Below are 13899 nucleotides of genomic sequence, written 5' to 3'. Positions count from 1 at the left end.
CTACATGTTGCAGAAACAATCAGGCAAGGTTACAAAGCTAGAAAGGGATGCCGCTGTCTGCTCTGTCGAATGTCAGACAAGGACAGCAACACCAATGTTAATCAAATACTGCTTTCAGTGAATTAGTTTGTGTTTTATTTCTAGTTCAAATTTTTCTTAATAACTCAATATTTTCAAGTTCTGAGAGTTTATTGAATGTAATCATTCTATTATATTCGGTTTTTAATCAAATCAAATTCAAAATTTCTAGTTTATTTATTTCTGGACTGAAAAGTGGACTCAAATCAATTCAAGTGGATAGCATAACCTATCATTTTTATTCATTCATAACTCTACCTTCATTGTATTATTATTCATCCCATCATCATCATCACCTAGGCTTAAAATACTTCTAGAAAGTCGCCTTTGTAAAATAATTAATAATAATAAAAAAAAATTATAACGTAGAACACACTTTAGTTAGTATGAGAAAAGAATGAGCACTTTATATTCCTATAGCATTTATTTATTAGTATAGATCTACTTGGAAAATTTATGTCTTATAAATTGAATATCGCGGTTCTACTCAGTTCTACCAATGAGTAATTTATATTGAGGTTGGATCAAATTATATGTTGGCAAAGTTGAGATTCAACTGTTTGCTTTAGGAATACTGTATTGTGTAACAATTACTGTATACTTAATGTTCAATGTATAAATTTGAAATCTTACAAATCATAGAGAGAAGATATCCCATGGTATAGGGCGTTCATGTTTTGTATTTCAATATTAACTCAAGCCAATAATCCTAGTAGTTCTTTTTCATGAAGCTACGTGATGTTGGTAGTCTCTCATACTGTGCCGTTCTTACACTCTCACCCCAAAAAACAGCAGTAATAGATAGAAGTAGTCAGTAATCGGCTTGAGTTGACGAAAATCGGCTTGAACTTTGGAACATAAGCGACCTAATAATAATTATTAAACGAAAATCCAAATGCTGTAATTCACCCCGAAGACTTTTGTGATCTATAATATTACAAAAAATATATATTATATAATATCTTGCGCTAAAATACCTCAATGGAACCTTTAATTTCAAGTAAGAGCTAGCATTGGGAAGGCAAAGGTATTGTGCGTTTATACCTCTTCAAGGTCTTTGGTCTAACTGAAGAAAAAAAATTCGTCATATCCGGTTCGTTCACTGATCAGTTAATCGTACTTTTCCACCGATGGAAAAGAACGTAAATAGAGTAGCTGAACGTAAACAGACATGGCTGAATATGAGGTTGTTTACAAATGATGGACTCCATTATAATGTATTTGGGAGCAGAGAAATGCATGATTACATATAAATTCAATAACATTTTAAATATTTCACAAAGCATTTAAAACTACTCCAATCACCTGATGATTTTCCATTTTAATTGATTACAATGAAATAGGTTAAGTTCTAGTTTTGTTTACAAAATATAATCAAAAGGGGAAACATCTGTCAGTCATGACTCATGAGCAACCGTTCAGCCACAGAATACACACAAAATGGAAGGTATCAATCTAACCAAGATTTCAGTGCACCAAGACCACGACACATGACTGCATCATCTTGTTAGAAATTAAAACTACTGCTGTATTACAATGCTACACTTTCTTTCAAGATGGCGGATTATTGCGTCAAGATACTAGCCGACTTTTCATTCTGTGGTTCATCTGTGATCACTAATCTGTGATTAGTTTTTTTACTGAACGTAAAAAAAAACCGATAGAATTGATCAGTGACTTTGAACTGAACCAATCAGGTACTTGTGGATGAGAATAATGCGCGAGGTCTACTGTTCACAGAACTACTAGTTAATTATTCATTAGCATTTGAATAATTGTAATATCTCAGTAATTTCCATCTGTAAATGACCTATACTATGGTATACAGATATATGCGCCGCGACCATGAGCAATTCGCTTTTAATCAGCTGATGCCAAGCTTTTTATATCTATATCTTATACCGTTTCTGTAAAAATACAGATATAGTCAGCTGATTAAAAGTGAATTGCTCATGTTCGCGGAGCGTATATCTGTACGCACCTTATGCTATCTTTTCTCTAAGCACAAATCCACAAAATGTTGTAATTATTCATTGAATGTGCTGACTTGTCTTATGTTTTCTTGGCTTCCTCACAATAAAATTAATTTATTATTTTTTATGAATAAATGTTTTAGACGGACGAGTGGTGGCGTTGAAATCGAAACAGCCCAACCAGGAGCGCATCCGCTATTTGGAGAGCAAAATGGTGGAGATTGAGGAGAGCATCAGCTGTCCCATCTGTATGGAGCGAAAACGCAACACTGTCTTCCTGTGCGGTCATGTCGCCTGCGACAAATGCTCGCAAACGTTGCAGACTTGCCACATGTGTCGCAAGGAAATCACAAAGCGCATCAACATCTATTGAGTGAGACCGTTTACACGGTGCCACTAGAGTCGCAAGGGATTACCAAGCGTATCTACATCTATTGAATCTTCGTTTACACGGTGCCACTAGAGTCGCAAGGGATCATCAAGCATATCTACATCTATTGAATCCTCGTTTACACGGTGCCACTAGAGTCGCAAGGGATCATCAAGCATATCTACATCTATTGAATCCTCGTTTACACGGTGCCACTACAGTCGCAAGTGATCCTCAAGCATATCTACATCTATTGAATCCTCGTTTACACGGTGCCACTACAGTCGCAAGGGATCATCAAGAATATCAACATCTATTAAGTGATACCATAGAGAAACAATAGCGTAAGTAGATATCCCATGGTATAGGGCGTTTATGTTGCAACTTTTACTGTTATCTCAAACCGATTACTGTCGATTATTGTCTATTTTTACTGTTTTGTCGGGGTGAGAGTGTATGAACGGCACAGTATGACAGAGACTACGAGCTTCACACAGCTTCACGGGAAAGAACTATGAGGACTATCGGCTTGAGATAACAGTAAAAGTTGCGACATAAACGCCGGCTCAAGCCGATAGTTCACGTAGTTCTTTCCTATGCAGCTGTGTGACACTGGTAGTCTCTCATATTGTGCCGTTCATACACTCTCACCCCAACAAAACAGTAAAATTCGACAATAATCAACAGTAATCGGCTTGAGATAACAGTAAAAGTTGCGACATAAACGTCCTATACCATGGGATATCAACTTACGCTATTGTTTCTCTATGGTGATACCGTTCACATGGTGCCACTATAGTCTGTACATAATTACTTCTGACTTGGAGGAATACGGCGCAGAGAAAAATTGAGGGAGATCAGCCAATTCAAATTCAAATCTATTTCCACAATGTACAGATGAATTGAATTTATTTATTTCCATAAAATAATACAACATATTATAGAATATAATACATACACAGGGTATAGTAACTACAAAAAATTCAAATTAATTAAATTCAACTATAAATACAAATGCAATGCATTACAATCAATTCTTTCTAAAAAATAATAAATTGAGCAATAATAGTATTAATACACAGTGATTAATAGAGTCATAGGTAGAAGCGCAGTTGTCAATCTGTCGATTAGAGTCAGTCGTCTAACAGCTTTCAGACAGGAAACTTCGCATGTGTAGCATGAGCACATGAACAGTCACTAGGAATTGGAGAACGCTGGCCGGTTCAGAACGGTAACATAGCGCCTCTTTATCCCTCCCGCTGTATGCTTTCTCTGCTGCGCATGTCCCACCCAAGTCAAAAGTTATTTTGTACGGACTGTAGTTTCGAGTGTATTGAAAATTAATATTCTTATTGTGCGACATAGCCTACCTAATATTCTGCGACTAGTGAGAAAAACAAAGCCATCTAGTGTATTGTCATCTATGGAGACCGTTTACACGCTGCAGTTAATTACAATCTGTGCAACTCAAGCCGTTCTCTTGTTTACTAGTGTGTTAAATTAATCACCGAGTGTATTGAGACAGTTTACACGCTGTAGTTACTTTCAATATTGTATAACTCAGGTGGTAACTCAAGCCTTTTACACGTTTACTAGTGTGTTAAATTGATGATTGAGTGTATTGAGACAATTTACACGTTGCGGTTACTTTAAATTGTATAACTAAGGTGCTAAGATGCTTTGGTGACCGTTTACTTGATGGGAATTTTGTGAAAATAGTTATTTATCGAGTGTATTAATATCTATTGAGACAGTTCATACAGTGTGACTAGTATGGTAAGAAAAATTGTTGATTGCATTGAAACTGTTCACACGCTGAAGTTACTTCAAGTTTTCGAAAACTCGGACCGTTCTAGTGTAGTAAAAGATTTTATTGGGTTTATAAAGAACGTAGCTACTTCAAGTTGTATAATTCAGGCCGTTCAACGATGCCATTAATGTATTAACAATCGTATTGTGCGGCTAGTGTGGAAAAACGAATTATCGAGGTCAACTTCTATTGAAGAACAGTGCAGTGTTTAGAACAGTTCCTGGGAGTTGTATAAGGTTGGCCACTAACGTAACGTTTCTTATGTCCGATATGTCTGTACAGTTTAAAACCTGAACGTTAGTTTAGTGTAGTTAAGTTTTTTCTTCAAAAAAAAACACTACAAAATTAAGCAATGCTTGGTAGTATTTGACATGTCACCATATATCCGAAGATAAATTACAATTTCAAAGTGTACACTCAGAAGTCAGAACATTTCTAACAAGAATCAGTACACGCAAAAAAGGCGTAATATTTAAGGAATTGTTAACAACATACTCATAAAAGCCTGGTTTTCATTAGTAGAGCTAGTGGTAGAGTACTAACTATCTTGCCAATGAAAACGTTCATGGTAGAGTACTAGTTTTTAGTATAGAAGAGTGGGATAGTACTATCTCCATCCTGCCTCTTGCCTTCCCCACCACCGCTTCTCACTCTACTCTACCAATACTATGCTAATGGAAACAGTTTCGAGCTAGTAGAGTAGTCGTGCCTTAATTGTTTCTTAATTTGATTTTCTTCGTCAATAGCTGTAGCCTCTGCAAGCAAAATATCAGCCGCATATATCAATGCTTTTTGTAAAACTTTTGTTGCTGAACGGCGATAATGAATAGAATAGAATAACTGCCTTTATTTTTTTGACCTGGGAGGGCGAAGTTAGGGCGCAGTCGGCCCTCTCTTACACTTAACTCTGAATGAATGTTCCGTATTGCCATTTTAAGGTTAGTTCTGTTCACTAGACAATACACTTTACCTACTATATTCTCAATTGTAGTGGAAACAGTTTCTCGGCCAAGTAAGTAGAGTAGAGTTAGCTCGGTAGAGTTAGTATGCCAATTACTCGAACACCAACTCTACTAGTGAAAACAAGGCTAAAGAGCTGAGTTCATTCACTCCAACAGCTAAAACTTTCCTATTTGCTGTAGGTGTTGCATCTATTAATTATTTTTAATTGCATCCTTGGTGCATTTTATATAAAATTAGGAGGAGAGTTGAAAGCTTTCAATTTCTTCAATGTTGTGCTTTCAATTTCACTGTTATGAAATTCCCTTCTTAATTGTTGTTATTTCCCTTCTCCAAGGTTACCGTTCTGCTTACTGCAGAAAACTCCCTGGTTTCTATTATAGGCGAAAAATGTCTATCTTATGGCCGGTTTCAGAGCCAGGCATTAAAATCAGACATTTAACTTATTTATGAAGCCATAACTCCACTTTTCGTTGCACAGATGTCCAAGTAAACTATAGCTCCCATAAAGCCAAAAACGCCCAATTAGACACATGATTTCGTTGCAGAGTCGTCAAATAGAGCATATTTATGTCTCCAATCGCTAAAAACGGTCATTTTAGTTATGGGCCCGAAGTCGTGCTGTTAAATCCAATATCTACTCCCACCACATGCATTTTAGAGGTTGTGATAGCTTTTTTTGAACGATGTTTACGAAAAACCATCTGTATATAAGTAAATTATTTTTCTCTCCCTATGTTCTTATAAGATACAAATCGCTATTGCACCAAATAAATATGGTGAGAAATCTCACCATATGGTTTGTCAATTTTATGTGAGGTCTTTTAGGTATGTTCACAATGATGTCGATTAAAACTTTGCCCGATGCCAAGACATTGGTTGGATAGAAGCATGTACGGAAAAAAGTGATTAGAGCTGCAGTGTGACCTATGTGTGATGATGCTAATTCGAGATATAGCTAAACGGGCTTCGGCAAACGACTGTGCAACGACCAACCATTTATGTCAGTGATTTTAAACTATGTCTCACATAGCTATGTTTGATTTTATGTAACGACTCTGCAACCGGGCATTTAGAGGTTTTGGGATTGTCGTATCGGACATGTGAAACGTTACGTTAGTGGTCAGAAAACCAAACCGTTCACAGTATGCGATTAGTGTATAAACACCGATGATTTCTTAGGCCAGTTACACAGACATCGATTCTCGGGCGTTCGATTTTTTGCCGTCCTTATGAATTCTACCAGATTGAACGGAACTTAATAAACATTATCTGTTAGAACTAATAGAATTTATAATGATGACAAAAAGTTGTACATACAAAAATCGATTTGTGGTAACTAGACTTACTACCCTAGTGTAACATTATAACAAATATTCTTCAATTGTGATTTATTCTTTTCTTTGTAACGCAATAAAAGAACCATGTAGAAACTGCATGGTTGTCTTATGAATATTTTTGCAGCAATACTATCAATCAATGAGAAGTTTCTTGGGAAAATAATTTCGGTAGAAATCAGGAATAATATTCTCCAATTCTATTTCATGTTATTTTTACTAAATTGAGCTTGATGAAAATGTTATTATAGGATTTAATGAATGATTACTATTATCATTGTCATTACTAGAATCTGATTCAAAATTTAAAAATTATTTCGTTGTAGAAGGCTCTTGAATAATCATCATTGAATGGAGGTTGAAACCTGAATAATATGTATAGAACTAGACAAAAGAAAAATCTGTTTTATTAGAAAGGTTACATGTCAAAAATATCTTATAGGGAGATATTGATTATCAATTTAAAATATTAACAGAACTCATTCAAAAATGCTGAATGTTGTTGAAGCTGATTTCTACTATTGATTCTGTTCCGTAAACTTCTCGTTGTTTGAACGTGTGTTTTTTGTTTTAAACGGCTTCTATTGTAACATGCAGGTTCAATATGAAATAATTTAGGTTTTGTAAAATTGATTTGATTTCTTGTATTTAAGTTGTGCAATTTTGTATTGGTAGCATTCACATAAACAGGTTGCTTGAGAAATTACCTACTAAAGTATTCATGTTTTGTTTTTTAACTATGTTCGTGGTTTCGACTAGTTAACGGGTTCAACTACTGTAGAAACCTGGACTCTAAGTTAACTTGTTAATCGACTAGTTAACAATTAGTTACTGGTTAATCAACTAGTTATGGATCAGTAGACTTTGTTTTTCTCCAATTATACTTTCAACTTCTTTTCTCCAATACAACGTCACTAGTCTTTGAAATTTGTATGGCGTTGTTTGTCTGGATGGTTTATAGTCATTAATTTTCGTTTGTTTTAACCATGCAACCTGTCTTTGTGTAAATGATCTCCAACTCAGCGATATATTTTATTTCTTTCTAAAGTTTCCACTTCTTTGTTACCATAGATTTTCAAGTGTAAAATTATTAATATAATTACTATTACTATTAAGAATTATATATTTTGAAGAGTTTTTTAAGTTTCAGAGAAACAATGTTTTAGTTTTGATAGAGAATAAGGAGGCTGTAACTTTCAAAAGGCTTGTAAAGGTAAAAGCGGGTTCATTTGTACAGTGTGGTGCAGAGGAAACGCATGTTTTTCGAACCGCTAGTGAACAATGAATATGCAGTCACAGTGTAGCCCGCTCCCGTCGCCAAGTACCAGCGGTTCGAAAAACATGCGTTTCCTCGGCACCACTCTGTATGTCAGTATGAGAGTCAGTGACCGGTACAGTGAAAATATTTTAATTCCTATGAGTTCTAACGGGACTATTCCCACTCAGCCCGGCTGAGCGAGTATGAATAGTCCCACTAGAACACATGAGAATAATATTTTCACTGAACCGGACACGTATGTGGACATCCGCCATTATACTCTACTGCCGAACAGCTGACTGTAAGATAGGTTACACACGACGAGAAGGTCCGTGGCTACCATTTCAACCAATGTAAAACAGTGGCCTTCTCGTTTTGGATATATTACAGTCATCTGTATGATATACCCAATTTCATTGTTACAAATCACTGATTGATACTTAACAGCTATTATTAATGTGATCATAGGAGCAGCTAAACGTACAATGAAGGAGGAACAATTTTTATTCAAAACGATACAATTAAGTGAAGTGAGGGGTTGGACATTAAATCTAAAAAATGCTGGCTAGTATAGCCTTCATTCTGCTATCGCTGCCTGGTCGTGGGTTCGAATCCTGTCTGGGGCTTGGTTTTTTGATCATTTAATTTCGCTTTAATTGTCCAAGCTTATCACCAAGATGTTTCAAGTTATGTAAAGTTGTGATCACCAAGTCTAGTTAACTTAGTTTTCTACTACTTACTATTTGTCCACGATAATTTATTGTACTGTTGACTTGTTGCCTAGTAGACCTTAAACGAGTTAACTTGGGTTTCAACTAGTTTTAGACCAGTCAACTACATGTTTAGGAGAATTTATTCTGCAGACTAACTTGAAAATCAACTAAATTATTAATTCAATGAAAACTGTAAAGAGTTGAGTCTCCTTGTATATTTATCTAAATTCACTAAGAGAGTGTTGTTTAGTAATATAAACCTAGCCTAAGAGTATGATATATTATTTTTATTACCAATCGATAACTTATTTGCAAACAGACTGAGCGTTTTATTGCAGTGACTGTAATACGAGAGCTTCGACCCATGTATGTTTTCAAATAAACGGACATTGAGTGTGAAATTTTCAATAATTTGGCATTTTTCATTTCCACACCATAGATTTTCTAGTTATGACCCAGAACAGATTGTGTACTGTAGCTTGCGATGTGCTCGCAACAATACAGGGTGAGTTATTCACTGAAACATAAAATTTGCAAAAATTCAAACGGCCATATCTAATGAACGGTAAGGAATTTTGCAAATCGGATTCCAGATTCGTGTTTCTCGTATCAAAGAGCATAAGGTTACGAAGTTTGAGCTATTTTTATTTTTCACAAAAAATGAGAAAAATCATGGACTAAATAAACATCGTGCGTTTTGAAACAGTAGCCTAAGTTGAAAAAAACGTATCTCATATTTGACTGAAATTTGCACCATGGATGAAGCTTTACCTGAGAAATGTCGGAGCCTAATTTAGCACCCCCAGCTACCATACAGGGTGTGTTATGCAGCTTCAAACATAAAAATTGTAAATTTTCAAACTGCCATATCCAATGAACGGTAAGGAATTTTGCAAATCGGATTCCAGATTCGTGCTCCTCGTATCAGAGCATAAGGTTACGAAGTTTGAGCGATTTTTATTTTTCACAAAAAATGAGAGAAATCATGGACTAACCATCATGCGTTTTGAAACAGTAAGTTGAAAAAAACGTATCTCAGATTTGACTGAAATTTGCACCATGGATGAAGCTTTACCTGAGAAATGTCGGAGCCTAATTTAGCACCCCCAGCTACCATACAGGGTGTGTTATGCAGCTTCAAACATAAAAATTGTAAATTTTCAAACTGCCATATCCAATGAACGGTAAGGAATTTTGCAAATCGGATTCCAGATTCGTGCTCCTCGTATCAGAGCATAAGGTTACGAAGTTTGAGCGATTTTTATTTTTCACAAAAAAATGAGAGAAATCATGGACTAACCATCATGCGTTTTGAAACAGTAAGTTGAAAAAAACGTATCTCATATTTGACTGTAATTTGCACCATGGATGAAGCTTTACCTGAGAAATGTCGGAGCCTAATTTAGCACCCCCAGCTACCATTCAGGGTGAGTTATGCAGCTTCAAACATGAAATTTGCAAATTTTCAAACGGCCATATCTAATGAACGGTAAGGAATTTTGCAAATCGGATTCCAGATCCTCGCATCAAAGAACATAAGGTCACGAAGATTGAGCGATTTCTATTGATGGTAATCATGGACTAACCATCGTGAAACACACTAAAACAAAAAGTATCTCAGATTTGGCCGAAATTTGGTCATAGCTCCTGAACGGTAAGTAATTTTGCAAATACTATTCCAGATTCGTATTTTCGCATCAAAGACCATAAGATCACGAAGTTTGAGCGATTTCTATTTTTCACAAAAAAATTAATGGTAATCATGGACCATCGTGGAACACACTGAAACAAAAAGTATCACAGATTTGGCTTAAATTTTCACTAAAGCTCGACCTGAGAAATGTCAGAGCCAAATTTGGCACCCCCAGCTACTTCTATACAGGGTGAGTTATGAATCTGCAAACATAGAATTTTTTAATTTTCAAATGGTCATATCTCCTGAACGGTAAGGAATTTCGCAATTATGATTCCAGATTCGTGTTTCTCGCATCAAAGACCATAAGATCACGAAGTTTGAGCGATTTTTATTTTTCACAAAAAATTGATGAAATCCATCACTAACCATCGTGATTCTCAGTGAGAGAAGAAGTATCTCATATTTGGCTGAAATATCTTCTGAACGGTGAGGAATATTGCAAATCTGATTCCAGATTCGTGTTTCTCGCATTGAATACCATAAGATCTCAAAGTTTGAGCGATTATTATTTTCAACAAAAAATTGATGAAATCCATGGATTAACCATCGTGGATAAAAAGGAGAAGAAGAGGAGGAAGAAAAAGAAGGAGAAGGAGCTTTGAATATTAAATTTTAAAATTTTCAAAATTTCAAATAGCCATATCTAATATTAACTGTAATGAATTTTGCAAATATTATTCCAGATTCGTGTTTCTCGCATCAAAAACCAAAAGATCACAAAGTTTGAGCGATTTTTATTTTTCACAAAAAAATGATGTAATCTATGGACTACCGTATCTCTAAAATCTCTGGCTGAGATTTGCACCATAGATAAAGCTTGACTTGAGAAATGTCGGAGCCAAATTTGGCACCCCCAGCTTATATACAGAATGAGTTATGAAGCTGCAGATTCGTGTTTCTCGCATCAAAGAACATAAGATCACGAAGTTTGAGCGATTTTTATTTATCACAAATCAATGACAAAATCCATGGACAAACATCGTGCAAACAGTGAGAGAAGAAGTATCTCGGATTCGGCTGAAATTTGCACCATAGATATGAAGCTTTAACTGAGAAATGTCGGAGCCAAATTTGGCATTCCCAGCTATACAGAATGAGTTATGCGGCTTCAAACATGAAATTTGCAAATTTTCAAACGGCCATATCTAATGAACGGTAAGGAATTTCGCCAATGTGATGACATTATATTGTTTCTCTCGTCAAATATTATATCATTGCTGAGAGTTTTAGCGATTTAAATCAATTTTTGGATTCATGAAAAATGAATCCGTTACCTGTTGCTTTTTTCTGCTGCGCTGTTCTAATTCTCATCCAATACAAATGAGCTCAGTAGTCACAAAAATTCTGAGAAATTTGAATTTCCCGCTCAAATCAGTCAGTACCTCTTACATGTTTCTGTTGCCCTGGTAGTATTTTAGTTAGTTTTAATTCTGTACCAGGGAGTCAGAACACTTGAAGAGGTAGCAGGTTTTTCAACGCCTTCCAACGCAAGCATAGGCAACCCGCAACACTGATCTACTTTGTGTACCTCTTGCATGTTTCTGATGCCCTGGTAGAAATCTGGTCATTTCTAATATGCAAATGAGCTACTATTTGAGTGGGAAATTCAAATTTCTCATGATTAGCGGGAAATTCAAATTTCTCATGATTAGCGGTAAATTCAAATTTCTCATGATTTATACTATTTGAACGGGAAATTCCAATTTCTCATGATTAGCAGGAAATTCAAATTTCTCATGATTTATAATATTTGAGCGGGAAATTAAAATTTCTCATGATTTATACTATTTGAGCGGGAAATTCAAATTTCTCATGATTAGCAGGAAATTCAAATTTCTCATGATTTATAATATTTGAGCGGGAAATTAAAATTTCTCATGATTTATACTATTTGAGCGGGAAATTCAAATTTCTCATGATTTATACTATTTGAGTGGGAAATTCAAATTTCTCATGATTTATGTTACTACTGAGCTCATTTGTATTTTAGAATTTTAACAGGAAGTTAAAACATAGCAAGTGGTAACTGAGGCATTATACCGATTATTGCTTACATACATTAAATACTATATGTGTTTAGTTCAGTTGATAATGTGTTTTTATTTTCAATTTCATCAAATGTAAGACTTTAAATTGGTACCAAAATCAAACAAATCTGACCATCCTTTCGGAGTTTCCAAGATAATTTACGTCATTTGAATTCTGGAAACAGACGAAGAAAAAGGTAGGCCAAGGAACAGGTGGGTGGACCAAGTGAGAGGATGGAAAGAAAGAGCAATGAACAGAGAGGAATGGAGGCGTGTTATGGGGGAGGCCAGGGCTCACCTAGGGCTGTAGCGCCGGATAAAGAAAGAAAGAAAGAAAAGATTTCTGGAAAAATAAGATTTATTGAAAATAAAATTCCAATGCAAGAAAGTTACATTCTTATCCAAAGCAATGAAATAGCAGTCAACTTCTGAATTATTATTTTTGAGATCGAGAAATAAATAGAGGTTGTAAACGATTAGAGTCTCAAATATGATGCGAAATTGTCACAGTAGCAATAAATAAATAATAAATATACATCGATCTAACTAAGCCTAATAAATTCGGAATAGAATTGATAAAGTTGGCAAATCTTTACAAAAATTGAGTACAAATGAATATTTATACCGTATTCATTGTGAATATGTTCCATATCTCCTGAACGGTAAGTAATTTTGCAAATATTATACCAGATTTGTATTTCTCGAATCAAAGACCATAAAATCACGAAGTTTGAGCAATTTTTTTTCACAAATAATTGATGGATTCCTTGGATTAACAATCGTGAAGAAGAAGTAGAAGAAGAGGAAGAAGAAGAAGGAGCTTTGAACATTAAATTTTAAAATTTCAAATAGCAATGTCTAATGAACGGTACGGAAATTTGTCAATCGGATTCCAGATTCGTGTTCTCCGCATCAAAGAGTAAAACGTCACGAAGTTTGAGCGATTTTCATTTTCCACAAAAAATGAGAAACATCATGGCAAACATCGTGCGTTTTGGAACAGTAAGTTGAAAGAATTATCTCAGATTTGGCATAAATTCGCACCATAGACGAAGCTTTACCTGAAAAATGACGGAGCCAAATTTGGCACCCCCAGCTACCATACAGGGTGTGTTATGCAGCTTCAAACAAAAATTTCAAACAGCCATATCTAATGAACGGTGAGGAATTTTGCAAATCGGATTCCAGAATCGTGTTCCTTGCATCAAAGAGCATGAGGTCACGAAGTTTGAGCAATTTTCATTTTTCACAAAAAATTGATGGATTCCATGGACGGACTATAACCATCGTGAACCACACTGAGACGAAAAGTATCTCAGATTTGGCTGATATATCTTCTGAACGGTGAGGAACTATTGCACATCTGATTCCAGATTCGTGTTTCTCGCATAAAAGAGCATAAGGTCACGAAGGTTGAGCGATTTTTATTTTTCACAAAAAATTGATGGTAATCATGGACTAACCATCGTGAAACAAACTGGAACAAAGAGTATCTCAGATTTGGCTGAAATTTGGTCATATCTCCTGAACGGTAAGTAATTTTGCAAATATGATTCCAGATTCGTATTTCTCGCATCAAAGACCATAAGATCACGAAGTTTGAGCGATTTCCATTTTTCACAAAAAAATGAGAAAAATCATGGACTAACCATCGTGCGTTTTAAACAGTAAGTTGAA

General features: G+C 35.4%; 1 protein-coding gene across 1 annotated transcript in view; it reads left to right on the top strand.

Annotated features, from left to right (window-relative positions):
* The window catches only part of LOC111060182 (E3 ubiquitin-protein ligase MIB2), a 66308-nt gene extending 63439 nt beyond the window's left edge, over positions 1-2869 (top strand). The window contains exon 17 of the mRNA XM_039425287.1: positions 2195-2869. Coding sequence (XP_039281221.1) covers positions 2195-2424 — 230 coding nt within the window. The 3' untranslated portion in view covers positions 2425-2869. The remainder of the gene's footprint in view (positions 1-2194) is intronic.
* The last annotated feature ends 11030 nt before the right edge of the window (positions 2870-13899 follow it).

The sequence above is a fragment of the Nilaparvata lugens genome, chromosome 3 (genome assembly GCF_014356525.2).
Source record: "Nilaparvata lugens isolate BPH chromosome 3, ASM1435652v1, whole genome shotgun sequence".
NCBI lineage: Eukaryota > Metazoa > Arthropoda > Insecta > Hemiptera > Delphacidae > Nilaparvata > Nilaparvata lugens.
The sequence above is the reverse complement of the archived record's forward strand: the minus strand, read 5'-3'. Positions and strand labels throughout refer to the sequence as shown.